Source organism: Pogoniulus pusillus, chromosome 1, assembly GCF_015220805.1.
Source record: "Pogoniulus pusillus isolate bPogPus1 chromosome 1, bPogPus1.pri, whole genome shotgun sequence".
Classification (NCBI taxonomy): Eukaryota; Metazoa; Chordata; class Aves; order Piciformes; family Lybiidae; genus Pogoniulus; species Pogoniulus pusillus.
In genome coordinates, this window is record NC_087264.1 from 38788958 (window position 1) to 38803884 (window position 14927).

Consider the following 14927-nt stretch of genomic DNA (forward strand, 5'->3'; position numbering starts at 1 on the left):
AGATCACAGTATAATCCAGCTGCAGCAACAACCGCTTGGTATGGAAGATCTTAAAAGACCTTTTGTGAGGTCAAAGTTATCTCGATTGAAGAGAACAGGCGGAGCTCTTCTGTCTAGATGCAAAGGGACTTTGCTTCCTGGCTGTCAGCACCGCTCGTGGCGAGACTTTTCGCCAGTTTTTCCACATTTCCGCGCGTACTCTCCATGTCACGTAAAAGATGCTTGCTGTTTTCCATCAATCAGAAACCACCGCATCACCCGGCAGCTGCCCAGCTGCCCCGCCTCTCCCGGGCGCAACTGGAGGGAAGCAGCTTGCGGCCCCACGGGTGAAGTGCGTTACAGGTGCCGTGCCACAGAGCACTTTACACGCTACGCGGACGGACGCAGGGCGACAGCACGGCGCCACTTACGCGCCAGCCGCAGCCGGGCGAGCGGCACCGCCCCGCCGCCCCAGCGCGCATGTCCGGAGGGCGGACGGGGCCGGGGGCGTGGCGCGGGGCCGGGGCGTGGCGCGGGGCCGGGGCGTGCGCAGTGGCGGCGCCGGAGCGTGACGGTGCGCGGGTCGAGCGGCGCGGCGCTTGCGCGGAGTGCGTGCCCCGGAAGCGCTGCGGCGGTGCCTGCCTGCCTGCCGTGCGCTGCGGCCCTCTCCTTCTGAGCCCCTCGGCAGCGCTTGCCGCCCCTCCCTGCACCCGCCATGTCCCGAGGTTCCAGCGCCGGCTTTGACCGCCACATCACCATCTTCTCGCCCGAGGGCCGCCTCTACCAAGTCGGTGAGTGTCCGGCCCCGGGGGTGCTGCTACTGAATTGCCCCGTCACAGGCCCGGCCTGCCTGTGCTGTTGCCGCTTTCCGCCGAGCGGGGCTGCAGCCAGCTCGGAAAAGCACAGCCGAGTCTAGCTGCCTTTGGGAAAGGGGGAAGCGTGGCGCCTTCTGTGTCAGGGAAATCTGGATTCCCGCTCCGTCTGGTCGAGCAGCGTGCGGGGAGAAGCCGAGTGGAAGCCTGGGGCAGCTGCCGTCCCGGGCGTGCCGGCATGGGGGGCCCGGGGGAGAGTCCTCGCGTGAGACAAGGAAAACTTAGACCCTGGGTAGGCTCGGTCGAGCATCCCCTGCCGCAGGGAAAGACCTGCTGTGATTTCCCGGTATTTAGCTTCAGATGCTGGAAGGCCCAACCGGCACCTATCCAGAAATTGTTTATTGCCTCTAAAGTGATTATTTTCGTTTATTCTGGTAAACTTAGGACCATTGTGCTTTGGAATCGGGGAACTACAATAGGTCATTACAGTAGGAGTTGAACTGCTGAAGTAACAGTCTGGTTTTGGTGGTAAGCCGTGCTCTGAATGCACTGTGTTCTATACATCATGGCCTGTGAGCCAGCAGGCTTCGTGCAACATTCTGCAAATAGAGTGCAGCCTAGCTGCTTCTTTTCTAGGTCACTGAAACCTTTGTTCGTATTTTTACAGTGCATCGGGTTCTGCGGGAGAACTTCATTGTTGCTTTGTTAGCAGAATGCTCTGTAACAGCATAATAAACTGGCAGTTTGGCAGGAAAGTTTGTTGAGAGTGTTCCTGAAGGATCTTCATAGCAGGGCCAGGTGAATTGTTTTAGCAGCAGCATCCTGGTACCATCTTCCTCTAGAGTTTAGTGGCTCTTTCCCAGCTGCAGTGGCTTCATGGCATGTGCACTGCATGACATGTCTGTACATCCCATCTGTTCTCTGGGAAAGGAGGTTGCAGGGACCAGAGTGCATGAGTCAACCATGGTAGCCGAGTTTCTTTTGGGTCTGCTCTTGAGTTTTTCTTCAAGAAGGTGTTTGTGGAATGAATTTCATGGACTGGCAGCCCACTGTCCTCGAAGCAGACAGGAAAGTACTAGTATGTAGGTGTCTATACACAGGTAGGAAATGACCTGTACTAAATACCTCCATGTGGATTCTGTCTAACACCTGGAGCATGTATAGGGCTTGTATCCAACTTGTGTAGTAAGTGTTACAGGTAGTAGGGGCAGTGCTTCCTCACATAGAATGCCAGTACCTCTGTGATGGAAGAGTCACAGGCTCCAATCTTCTGTTGTCATTAAAACAGGCTGGTTGGTTTGATTGCATTTCTGGCAGTTTCTTTGTTGTAGTGCTACTTGTTGGAAATGATTTCTGTATCCTGTAGTAAAGAGCAGTAAGCCTTGGTTCTTCACTTCATGGGCATATTCATTAGGTTTATGTATGAGAAATGTGCAATACCTCCATGTCCTTTACTGGTGTCTTAGAAACAGGTGTCTGCATGTAGACTTGAGAGCCTCTGCACACAGCCTGAAGCTGACTTTAAGATATTTTAAGTACTTGTGTGCTGTGGGATGAAAAATACATAGATATGCATAGTTGACTTCAAGTGTGAGTTCAGTCTATCCACAGCCAGGCGGTAAATCGGGTATGGTGCCACACTGGTGTCTCTGTTGGGCTGTATCTAACCACAGCATGGAGAGAAATCTCATCTAGCAAAGAGAAAGGGTGAACGTTCTTTGTGGTGTGTTTCCCTAACGAGTAAATGCTCTGGTACCTGGGAGTAAGAAATACAGTGCCATAAATACATGACAGCCCTTCCACAACACTGACTCAGCATACTGAGCATCAAGATTCTTGTACTGCAAGATTTGTTATTTATTTATTTTGCATTAATCCTCTCCTGTTGTGCAGTGTCTTCCATAGATCTGAATGCAGCTGCTAAACCAGCTGAGTTTTATGTTTCTGTGATTTTAGAAGATTAGCTTTAGCAATCTGTTGCACTGCTAGTTAGATATGTGCTACAGTTCAGTTCCATTCACATGGCTAAAACCCAGTTAATTTATGTCTAGTTACTGCCTGAAGCTTGCCTCTTGTAACCACCGGTAAGGAAATTTTGAATATTTATCATAGATTGCCAGATAAACAATTCTTAAAGTTTTTCCTGAGGCTTTTGAAATCATTTATCAAGGTAACTTTATCCTACCAATTTCATCAAGTAAGTCTTAATCCATTGCATTTATCTGAATAGTGCTGTTTAGTTGACACATGCTTATGTTTAATTTTAAAAAGTGAATGAAAGCATTTCAGTGTTTAAATGTAGTCAGAAAATGTCTTGGTAATGTTAAAACTCATCCTTTGTGCCCAGTCCGTTAGGTTTTCAGCTGTATCAGTTAAAAGCTACAAAAGCAAATTACAGTCTCACAATTAAAATAATTCTCGAAATCCTAAACTTGTATGCTAAAAAGTCTTCTGTAAGGATTTACAGTCACTGTAGGTTAAGGTTGGACTGTTTCAGTCAATCCTTCTGTTTCAGAACAAATTCTGTTGCAATTCTAACTGAACAAACCATTAGAAATGTTTGAAAGAAACAGTGGTAGTGAGAAAAGTCAGTGATGCCCATCAGAAAGTTCTTATGTGCATTGCACTAAGTCCTTAAAGACACAAAGTGTTGGGCAAGTGTTTATTAAAAAGACCAGAACTTGGTGAGATGTTTCAGATTTAATTGTTCTAATTAACGTTTATCTATTTTTACAGAATATGCTTTTAAGGCCATAAACCAAGGTGGACTTACATCTGTAGCTGTTCGTGGAAAAGATTCTGCAGTGGTTGTAACACAGAAGAAAGTACCTGTAAGTAGTCTGTTTTTTTTTTTTGGGGGGGGGGAGCAACTGGAAGGAGATGAACAAAAAGGTGGGAGTGAAACTGTAACACTGATATTATATTTATTGCATTGTGTAAATGGTTCTGCTTATTACAAGTTTTAGCTCCCTTCAGTGCTCAGTTTTACAGTTCCTAAGTACTGTAATAGTGGTTTTGTCTGTAGTTGTTGGAGGGTTAAAGCTGAAATAGAAAGTTGGTTGTGTTGTACTTTTGTGTGCATGCCTTGCTGTGGCTTGTGTGGTCTGATTTTTTCCGTAATGTTTACTCATTTGTTTAATTCCTACCCAAAAAATATTATACTAATAGCATGCAGAACAGGTTTTCATGAGCATTTTATCATAGTGGTGATGTTTCACTGACAAAGGGGGGAAAAACATTTGTGTTTGAGTGAAATAAGGGCCCAAGTTTTTGTACTTTTCTTCAGATGCAAAAGGAATTTGATGTTGGTCGTGCTCTAATTGTCATCCCTTTTTGGATAGTGTAGGTTTTATCCTCTCTGTTCTATTTCTTTCTTTGCATTCCTATTGCCATAAATAGTGGAGAGCCTGAAAGACAATTTTTAGCTGTTGACTGATTCCATGGGGCTCTTCTGTAGATCATCCATAGTCTGTATTTTTTTGTACTTGAAGGACAGTATTTTCCATTAGATTATTTGTGTTTCCTCTTCAGGACAAGTTACTGGATTCCAACACAGTGACTCATTTATTCAGAATTACTGAAAATATTGGCTGTGTGATGACAGGAATGACAGGTATTTATTTCACCATCTCTTTTAATTATCTGAAGTATATCAGATTGTTTATGTAGTTTGCCAGCTTTGCGTCACGTGAAAGAAGTCAGTGCTCCAGAGGATTCATTCCAATTGTCCGATTTTGGAGACTTAGCCTAGTTCTGATGCACATATATAAAGACAACTTAAAAGTTGAGCCTGGAATTTGCATTCTCATGCAACATGAGGAATAACCGTGGCACATGTTTAGCTGAATTTGTGTTCTTTCTGTGTAGCTGACAGCAGATCGCAGGTGCAGAGAGCCCGCTATGAGGCTGCTAACTGGAAGTACAAGTATGGCTATGACATCCCTGTGGATATGCTGTGTAAAAGGATTGCAGATATTTCTCAGGTCTACACACAAAACGCAGAAATGAGGCCTCTTGGTTGCTGTAAGTATGGTGTATGAAATTAATACTTTCTCTTTATTGTCTAAGCTTGCAACTTCAAGTGTTAGAAATGCTCACCCATTTTAAAGTTGTGAGAGATAGGGGTGTGACTGGAGGAGTTAGAGGGATGAGCAGCCAGCTGAAAGAGGAGTGGTGGAAGGCTTGAACTGGAGCCAAGATTTTACCACTGACTCAGCATTTGAACTGGAGTAAATGATGCAGCCTCTTTAAAGTGTGCGATACTATTTCACCTTAGCTTCTGTGGCCTGATCTGTTTGCACTGCACAGTGATGTCTGTGAGTGGGAGATGCTCTTTTTCATTGGTGCCTGTGTTCTGGGTGTCACTGTTAGAATAGATGTGGAGAGTGCAATTATGCTTGTGGCTTTTTTTATCTGAGTACTGGATCTGCCTAGATTTTGCTCCTCCTATAACCGTGTGATCTATATAATGAAAATAAGTGCTTAAAAACCTTTCACATGCAAACATGTCTACACCAGTCTTGTTTTATAACAGCAAATGCAGATTAAAATAAAGATGTGTGTAAAGCTGTTTTTTGTAGAGATTTCCTGGTCATCTCTGTAGTCTGAGGTTGGTCCTGGTAGGTTTGTCTCATAGATTTGACTGTGAGCAAATTAAAGCCATGCTGTTAGTGAACTGAAGTAAAGGATAATGTTTCCTCAGTTGTTTTTTCATTAAATACTCAGAGTTTCTTCTTGTTTTCTTGATTTGTTTGGGTTATTTTTTTTTTACTTTTGAGGAGAATAGTTTCATAATTGATTAATCACATCTTGTAATCATAGCAGGCAGTGGCAACGTGTCACTAAAGAAGTCACATTCAGAGTTGCACCACAGTTTCCACAATGAGGAAATCTATGCTTGTAATGATCAGGAATGATTATTTCTTTCTTCCCTTGACATTTTCCATGTCTTGATAGTACTGGAAAGTAAAAAGTGGGGTTTTTTTTGTCCTTCTTAGTAATAGCTGCTCAGAAGCTATCAGCTGTAACTGCCAGTTAAAGCATAAAGTGAAAACAATTTACAACTTGACCTTGTTCTCTTTGTGTTTTGGGTTTTCTTACAAGTATTGCTTTTGAGTTATTTTTGATATGTGTATTAGACTATACAACTGTAAATCTGGAAGTGTGGGTGAACACAGATACACTTCAGTGATGTGACTAACTTGTGTTACTTGAAGCCTAGCTGGCTTGAAAGCACTTAGTCAGATGGTCTTTAAAGAGTCAGTTTTATGTTCTGGTGTTTACACCTTTCATTTCAGCTGGGTTTGCTTGTTGTTGCATGTGGGTTTTTTGTGTTTTGGTTTTGTTGATTTCTTTTTTTTAAGAAAAGAGGAAAAAGGATGTAAAGCCTTGTTTTTTGAGATTACAGTCGAGAAATCTGAAGTTGACCTTTGGTCTTTTAGTATTTCATAGAATCACAGAATGGTCTGGGTTGGAAGGGACCTCCAGGGGTCATCTAGTCCAACCCCCCCCTGCAGTTATCAGGGGCATCCTCAACTAGATCAGGTTGCCCAGAACCCTATTGAGCCTCACCTGGACTGTTTCCAGGGATAGGGCCTCAACTACCTCTCTGTGCAGCCTGTACTAGTGTTCCACTACCCTCATAGTAAAGAACTTTTTCCTAACATCCAATCTAAATCTGCTCCTCTCTAGTTTGAAGCCATTGCCCCTTGTCCTATCACTGCAGGCCTTTCAACATTCTTGTAAGGTTGCTTTCTAGTAGAAGGCACATGTTACTTAGAACTAATTTTTTACACTTTTTATATGTGATATAATACACAGGATCTGAACTGTGGCTGAGTTCACTTTGTATGTGGATTAAACTTTTGTATTCCCTGACTTGTGGATCATTACACACTCAGCATGGCAAAAGTGTTTCTCTATTTAATATTAGAGTACTGTTCTTTGGGAATGACAGAAATCTAGTTTGCACTAAACTCAGATGCACACCTGGTAATGAAATGCTAGTAAATAATGGCAAATAAAAGTGGCAAACAGCTCTAGGTATGGGACTACTTTTCAAAAATGTTCTGTTTTTCACAGGGGAGAAGTATCTAATCTATTCTTCGGATGAATGAAATTGTTAAAATTGAAGAAAAAAGTAAATTAACACATTTTCTCTTCAAGGTATGATTTTGATTGGTATTGATGAAGAACATGGCCCTCAGGTGTACAAGTGTGATCCAGCAGGTTACTATTGTGGATTCAAGGCCACAGCTGCAGGAGTTAAACAGACAGAGTCGACCAGTTTCCTTGAAAAGAAAGTGAAGAAGAAATTTGATTGGACATATGAACAGACAGTAGAGGTAGGCCAGTAGAAAGAAAGATTTGTTGAAGTGTTTTTAATAAATATGCTGTATGGGGCTTGCAATATGGGACAATGCAGTTAGGCATTTGTTGTTTTCTTACAGTTCTGTATTTCTGCAGAGCAAGTATTCCAACCATAAAAATCTCATGCAGGTGTTTTGTAAATGTTTAATCATCTGCTTCTGCTTTTTGTTAGTTGTGATTGTAGCACTCCCGCTGTAGCTGGTGGTTGGTTACTACAGTGCTTTATTCTGGTGATGCCAGTGTAATTTTCTTTTCATGGCACTTTGTTAGAAAGTATTTCAAACAGGATGGGGCAATGTTTGTCTGTCAGCAGATGTAACACCAATTGTTATGCCTGCTCTTAGAACTGTAGTTCAAAGCCCATTGTAAGACCATATGCTAATTAAAAAACAGGTCAGTTAACTTAGAAATAATTCTTAGATCTCTGCAGTGTAAGTGAAAAAGTGTTTAAACAGTTCTCTTCCATGGCCCACCTGTTTCTTCTGCCAGGCCTTGTTCTTCTCTCATAATGTTGTATTTCCTGCACCACAAGATCAGCAGTTGAACTGAGGAGTAATAACCTAAGCAACTGTCTGCCCTGTGAGGTTAAACTGCATATTGTGTTAAGATCCCTGTAAGTGCTATGCAGATTCAGACCTTCAGCTGAATTACTTCTGAAGTTAACTTTACTATGCAAGTACCATTTCAACAAAAGGTTTTCCAGCATAAACTCATATGTTATATATATGTATCTCTTAATAAATGCTGTTTTCCTTAGTATGTGTTTTCTTTAAAGAGAAGATCCTGAGAGGCTTAAATAATTGTAGTATATGGAAACTGAACGTATTTGAAGTTACCTCAGAGATCCTTCTTTATCCTGGCTAAATGTTTTTCACAGTGAATGTATTTTTCTATCATTACTTGGTTATACTATGTGTGTCCCTTAATTGAGCATATCATAGAGTTTGGAAGGTACATCAGAGATCACCTACTCCAGCCTCCTCACCATTTGGAAATGGGTAAAACAGTCTTCGCATGATCACAGGATGTTAGAAGGGACCCAAAGAGATCACTAAGTCCAACCCCCATGCCAGAGCACGACTGTACAATCTACCTCAGGTCACAGAGGAATGCATCCAGGTGGGCCTTAAAAGTCTCCAGAGAAGGAGACTCCACAGCCTCTCTGGGAAGCCTGTTCCACGGCTCTGTGACCCTTACAGTAAAGAAGTTCCCCACTGTGTTAAGGTGGAACTTATATCCATTGCTTCTTGTCCTATCACAGGGAGCAAGTGAGAAGAGCCTGTCCCCCACTTCCTGGCGCCTACCCCTCAGATATTTGTAGACATTTATTAAATGCCCTCTCGGTCTTCTCTTCTCCAGACTAAAAAAAAACCAGGTCCCTCAGCCTCTCTTTGTAAGGCAGTGCTCCAATCCCCTAATCATCCTCATAGCCCTTTGCTGGGCCCTCTCCAGCATATCCCTGTCCCTCTTAAACTGGGGAGCCCAAAACTGAATGCAGTACTCAAGATGAGGTCTCACCAGGGCAGTGTAGAGGTGGAGGACTTTTGCTCTTGATTTTTAATTCATGAAACTTGCATGGTATGGTGCAAATACTTGACTGGCAGATTAATTAGCAACTCTGGATCGGATTCTACACTTTTTTTGCTGCCTTGGTATCAACACACTGCAAATAAGCTTCAGAAAAGTCTTGTCTGATGTTCTTCACTTCCTAAGACATTGGTGACCAGAATTAAATGGCAACACGTCAGAATAACTGATAGATAAGCATCTTATCTACACAGACAGTTTACAGAACTTGCTTTTGCGCTAAATCGCCACTTTAAGAACACCTCTTCAGCATTATTGTGACCCTGCTGCAGGATTAAGTATGAGGGAGGTTGCAAAGAGCACATTCTAACACAGGTTATGGTTAGAATGGGAAGAACAAAAAAAAAGCTGAATGCAGCTTTTAAAACCAGCAACTGTAATTTTAATGACCAGAGGCTAAAATGGAAGTGATGTCTGTCTTGCTTGTCAGTAATGAAACATGTTCTGTCCTTGAGACTTAAGATTTTCGTCTATGTGTGTTAGGAGGTTTTGAATCATAGAATCAACCAGGTTGGAAGAGACCTCCAAGATCATCCAGTCCAACCTAGCACCCAGCCCTATCCAATCTACTAGACCATGGCACTAAGTGCCTCATCCAGGCTTTTCTTGAACACCTCCAGAGACGGTGACTCCACCACCTCCCTGGGCAGCCCATTCCAATGGGAAATCTCTCTGTGAAGAATTTCCTCCTAACATCCAGCCTATAACTACCCTGGCACAACTTGGTTTTCTTGTGTGTGGTGGCTTGTTTTCCTACTAGGAAAATGGCATGTCCCTTTGGTTTTTGTAGATTGGGCTTTTTTTATTATGAGAACCAGAGAGGGACTATCTATCAATGGGAAACTATTTGTAACTTTTCAGCTGAGGTTTTGAAGTGAAAGGAAATAACTTAAAACAATAAGGAAGTGTGGTTGTTAATGCAGAAGAACTTTAGTGCTTTCTGTTTAATGAGAGGGATTTTTTTCTCATCTTTCAGACAGCAATAACGTGCCTGTCTACTGTACTATCTATTGATTTCAAACCTTCAGAAATAGAAGTTGGTGTAGTTACAGTGGAAAATCCTAAATTCAGGTAAGTGATCATTGTCGGTAAAACTTGGTGCATTTCTCTGCTTATGTGCAGCTGGATTTAACTTCCTGTGTTCAAGTTTTGATGTTCTTTTTGACTTGTGACTCTTGAAAATATGTAGAGGTAAAAGACACTGTTTAAAAAAAAAATCCCAAACAATATAGTTTTAAAATGTTTGACATGCTTTAAGGGACCCAGTAAAGTATGTCCTCTGTGTATTGCAAGTGTATGGCTTCACGTGGTGATTGAAGTATAGTTACATCTGGTCTAGATGATTTTTCATGCCTAAAAGAATATTTTTGTTTGTACTAGTATCTGGAATCCACTTCCAAGTCATAATCATGACAACTAACACAGTGAATTCTGTTTTGTATTAAGGAAAATTTCACAACCACCTTAATTTTAAGAATCATTTTTGAACGCAGTCTTGAAATTAGTGATGTTTATCTTGTAACTGCAGCAGGTTTTGGCATCTCTAGGGTCTAATTAATAGGTTGTGAATATGTATGGTTTGGCCTGACCTATTTAAATTTGCCAAGTTGAAAAGAACGTGGATGTAGAAGTCACTGCAGTGATTTGGAACTGGCCAACCTTTGACTTTCTGAGCATGCTGCATTTCCTGCTAGCATGAAAACAGGACACCTGCAGTTTCCTCAGTTTCTGTTATCGTTTGAATCTACACTGTGAATTGCTTGAATTGCACTATATGCTGCAAGGTTACTCAGTCAATCCATGGAGACAGCACCTGGAAATCTTCCTGCTCAGCACTATGCCTCCCACCAGATACAGTGTACTTGACAGCCTTCTTGCAGCACAATGTGTAGCTGAAGAGGTATTCATGAAATGTGGGAGAATAGGGTTTGGGGCTTTTTGTTAATGCAGAATGACTCTTTAGGTATGTCTTGCCTAAACTTCAGGTGGATCTGTCTTGCTGCAGAGGAGGTTTGCTATTTCTGCATTAGTCTCTCATTGCTTTTTTTTTTTTTTTTCAATGTGAAAAGACAAAAAAAGAGAACAGCTAAATAGGGAGGAAAAGTCCTCTGGTACTTTTAGTCTAGTTACTTGGTAGGTAGAGATGAGAGAAGCTTTAAACCTTCGGATCCTACAGGTGCAATCGTTGGAGTGTTTCTTAATGTGTTTAAAGCTGGCCTGGTGATGATGGGGGTGGTCTTGCATTTGATGGTGTGGGTTTAAGGTGGCAGAACATCATAGTGTTTTTAAGAAAGCATGGAGAAGCTGCAGTATAACTGTTTGCTGCTGCTGCTCAAGAGACAAGTGCTAGCTTTCTGCCAAACTTTGTTTGCCTATCCTATGGCCTTTTCAGAAAGGATGGATAACAAGCAGAGGGATAAGGCAATGAAAACCTGTGTCCCCCTTGAAGTGATCATACTAATTACTGTACTCGTTCTTCTCACCAGGTCCCAGCTTGCAAATATATTACTCATGAGGAATTTTCTGTTCTTTTTTCTACCATTTGTTACCTCTTTGTTCTCCAGTGCCTCTGATCCTTCTTTTATTTTTCCAAGAGAATTGGAAAAGTGGGCCTGGCAGTGGGGTGAAAGATGCACTGTGTAAAACTTATTTGGGTAGATATTTGGCTGTAATACTGAGCTTAAGAGGAAAAATCATTTAAGCTATTCAAGATTTTTTGTTGTTGTTGTTTCAGGATCCTTACAGAAGCAGAGATTGACATGCACCTCGTAGCTCTGGCAGAGAGAGACTAATGAATTAGCATTCCCATTTCCATTGTCTGTGCTTCTGGCCAGGATATTTGGTGCGAAGAAAACACTTAATAATGGCTTTAGATTGTGGGGGGAAAACAGTGTTCACTCTATGATGCGTTTTACTCTGTACAAATAAAACAGAGGTTTTTGAAATACTTGGTGTCTCCTTTTAATGTGATTTAAAAAAAAAACACTTTTAGTTGCATAAAATTCTCAAAATACTTGATGACTTGGAATGTTTTGTGATGACTGCTTGCCTTTTAGTTGTGTTTTAAGAGACATTTTATACTCTGTATTTGTCATCTGGGCTGTTTAGCTCCTAGTGTGATGTGATGAGTGTCTTGAATTCTTAGATTTACATGTGTTCTCTTCTTGCCTTGATGTAGGAAGGCTTTTAACCAGTTTAACTGTGGGGAAATGAAGAAAATCTTTGTGTTTGCTTAGCTTTGTGTGAGGGTATAGGGCAAAAGTTGCAGGAACAAACTTGAGCTGCAATTCCCAGTGCATTCCATTAAGACTGATTTATTTGAGGTTCACATAACAAGTTTTAGAGGCAGCTGCTGTAATTAAACAGCTCTGAAGCAAACATTATTTAGGGGAACAGATTCTATATGCTTTGGAACACCCCCGCCACAGCAGGATCACCTATACCAGATCATACAGAAATGCATCTGTGTGGGTTTTGAATACCTCTAGAGAGGGGGAGTCCACACTCCCCCTGGGCAGCCTGTTCCAGTGTTCTGTCACCCTCACAGTGAAAAGATTCCTCCTTGTGTTTCCATAAAATTTCCTATGCCTCGACTTCCACCCATTGCCCCTTCTGTCACTGGGCATCACCAAGCAGAGCCTGGTTCCATCCTCCTGGCACTCACCCTTTACATCTTTATAAACATGAATGAGGTCACATCTCTGTCTCCTCCAGGCTAAAGAGTCCCTGCTCCCTTAGGCTCTCCTTGTAAAAGAGATGTTCCGTTCCCTTAATCATCTTTGTGGCTCTACACTGGACTCTCTCAGGCATCTCTGTGTCTCTCTTGAACTATGATCCTAGCATGTCTGGTTTGGGTAGAGCTTACTAAGAGTGATAATCAGTCCTGGGCTCACTCCATCGTATTTGTTGTGCCAGTGTTGAAAACCAGTGCGTGCAGTTAGTGTGAATGCACAAGCAATTAAAACAGGAACAGGATCAAGTCTTACTTACAGATCTGTACTAAGTTCAGACTGGTTCTGCAGAGCCTTGTGACTGTCTTCATGTTGCATTCCCAGTTCTTTTCCCAACATTGCTGGAAATGAAGATGAAAGAAATAGGTCTGTAGCTTGCTGGTATCTGGGGGATAAAAACACATCTTTCCTTTTGTTTTGTTTTGGTTTTGGGGGGTGGTGGTGTTTGGCTTCTTGGGTTTTTGTTTGGCTTTTTGGGTTTTGTGGGTTGTGTTTTGGTTTGGCTTTTTTTTTACCTTCCACTGAAGCCAAGCCCTGCTATTTTGAGTTTTGCAGAACAGCAGCCTTCTTGGCTCAAGAGATCACATTTTGTGAAAAGTATCTGTGACAGTAATCATGTTTATTTTTTTTCCTAGGGAAGAAACCCTGCACTGCAGCAGGGGCTTTACTTTTCATTTCATAATCAGAGATTAGTTTTTTTTCACATGGGAAGTTCTTCAGTTGTCATAGTTTGTTCTTGCTAGTAACATTTTGTTCTGTTCTCTTGTTTTGCTGTAACCCAAACTATTTGGAAACAATGCACGACATCCTGTAGTTCAGGATCTGTTGGAACAGTGAACTTAAACCTTTCATACCCAAACTAAAAGAAGGATCATCACATGCTTGAGCAGAGGGATTTTAAATTGTGCCAGGATTTTGTCTGTTGTGATTCTCACATTAAAAACCACCACCACAACAAGACCACAACACTTTCTTCTGTCCTTTGTACTACATACAGGTAAACTTGCATTTCTTCAATGACTGACACCCCCCCACACACACAATCCCCCAGTTATTAGCAGTATTTATGAAGCTTTTCTTAGCATAATAGTATTATATTTATCAGTAGTCTTACCTAAGTTCCAATCAGCTGTAAAAATTCTGTGCTGCAATGTTAAATACAGGAACTGTAATGTACTTTAAACAAATAAAAGTAAACCTGGTGAGAAAACATACCCAGCATCTAAGCCAAAATCCAGCTAACTGCATTTGGAAGAACTGGAGACATCTATGAAGAACTCTGTGTGCTTCCATTTTTTGGGTTAATGTTTTTCTCATAGTCGTTCTTAGAACCTGTCATCTGGAGCTGAGCTTCCCAGTGCTGCAGGTGCACTACATGACCATGCTGCACACCTCGTTGTGGCTTAGCTGATACATACGTTGAACCACAGCCCCCTAGAATCATGTTTCTTAGCTGAGGCTTTAGCAGTATAGGTTGCAGTGCATGTTAGGACATACAACCCAAGCTTTCATTTTTTTTCCCAGCAAACTGTTTTCTCTCCCAGAAAACTGCCTTTTATGACACCAACTGATATAGAGAGTTGTGAACATAAGGTATTTAATCCTTTATGAAATTCCTTAGACTAAAAAAAGCTGGAGAGTCAAACTTAGTAGTTGTGGATGGAGAAACATGGCATGAGTGTGCATGGATTGGGATTGCAAGGTTAGGCATAAGGATGCTTTCCAGTGACATCTGAAGTTGCAGTGATGTTTGCAGGTGCACTTGCTTACCCTGTTTTGATCCCAGCTATGTCTGCCCTCTTCCTTCAGCTGGCACTGGTGCTCATTTACATTTGTAATGAGCTGTTGTGTTTACTAAATGGTTGAAACCTTGTTTTGTTTGGCTCAGTTCTCTGTTGCATTAGCAACGTGATTTAGCTCACTGTAGAATGAACTGTAGTACTGGTGCAAAGGAGGGAAGATGGAAATGGGAGGGTGCTGCTTTTCGTTTAAGGTGCTGTAAAAACCGTAGTCTCTATCACCCAGGGAACAGGAGTATCCATAGCTTGTTATTCCCTTGACTGCTCTTTGACTTAAACCTATATGATGCTACCTGGTCCACTAAAGTGTTATAAACCTTCACTTGAGCAGCATCAAGGCTACCCCCTTATAGTTTCTTTGGGGACAGTGTTGTTACAGCAGCTCCTCCCCAATTCCTTTTCTCCTATACCTGTTGTGTCCAACCCTTTCCACCTGAGGAACCTGATTTGCAGAGAAGTAGCATTAACTCTGGATAGTGATTTAACTTTGATCCTGGTTCTGCAGTAGCACCTGCACAGGGGGCAGTGCAGGACAGGATCCATCTGTTTCACCAGTTAGTGAAACTAGTGGTGTATCTGGTCTGAGCAGCAATCCTCACTTGTTAGCAAGTATTTTCCTCAGGGGGAGGGAGGATATTGGTTCTCTAAAT

The 14927-nt window shown here is 42.0% G+C and overlaps 1 protein-coding gene across 1 annotated transcript; it reads left to right on the forward strand.

The window, feature by feature from the left end:
- The first annotated feature begins 549 nt into the window (after positions 1–549).
- Positions 550–11694, forward strand: PSMA6 (proteasome 20S subunit alpha 6). The gene is made up of 7 exons (XM_064148901.1): positions 550–770; positions 3528–3622; positions 4323–4404; positions 4659–4814; positions 6957–7135; positions 9724–9818; positions 11482–11694. The coding sequence occupies exons 1-7, from the start codon at positions 695–697 to the stop codon at positions 11537–11539; spliced, it is 741 nt and encodes a 246-aa protein (XP_064004971.1). The 5' UTR covers positions 550–694; the 3' UTR covers positions 11540–11694.
- Positions 11695–14927: the final 3233 nt, after the last annotated feature.

Bases quoted from the DNA above. Each gene is read 5' to 3' on its own strand.
- PSMA6 (XM_064148901.1), top strand. From the start codon at position 695: ATGTCCCGAGGTTCCAGCGCCGGCTTTGACCGCCACATCACCATCTTC. The intron at 4,405-4,658 runs GTATTTATTTCA...CTTTCTGTGTAG, and splicing joins TGTGATGACAGGAATGACAG to CTGACAGCAGATCGCAGGTG. The intron at 9,819-11,481 runs GTAAGTGATCAT...TTGTTGTTTCAG, and splicing joins GTGGAAAATCCTAAATTCAG to GATCCTTACAGAAGCAGAGA.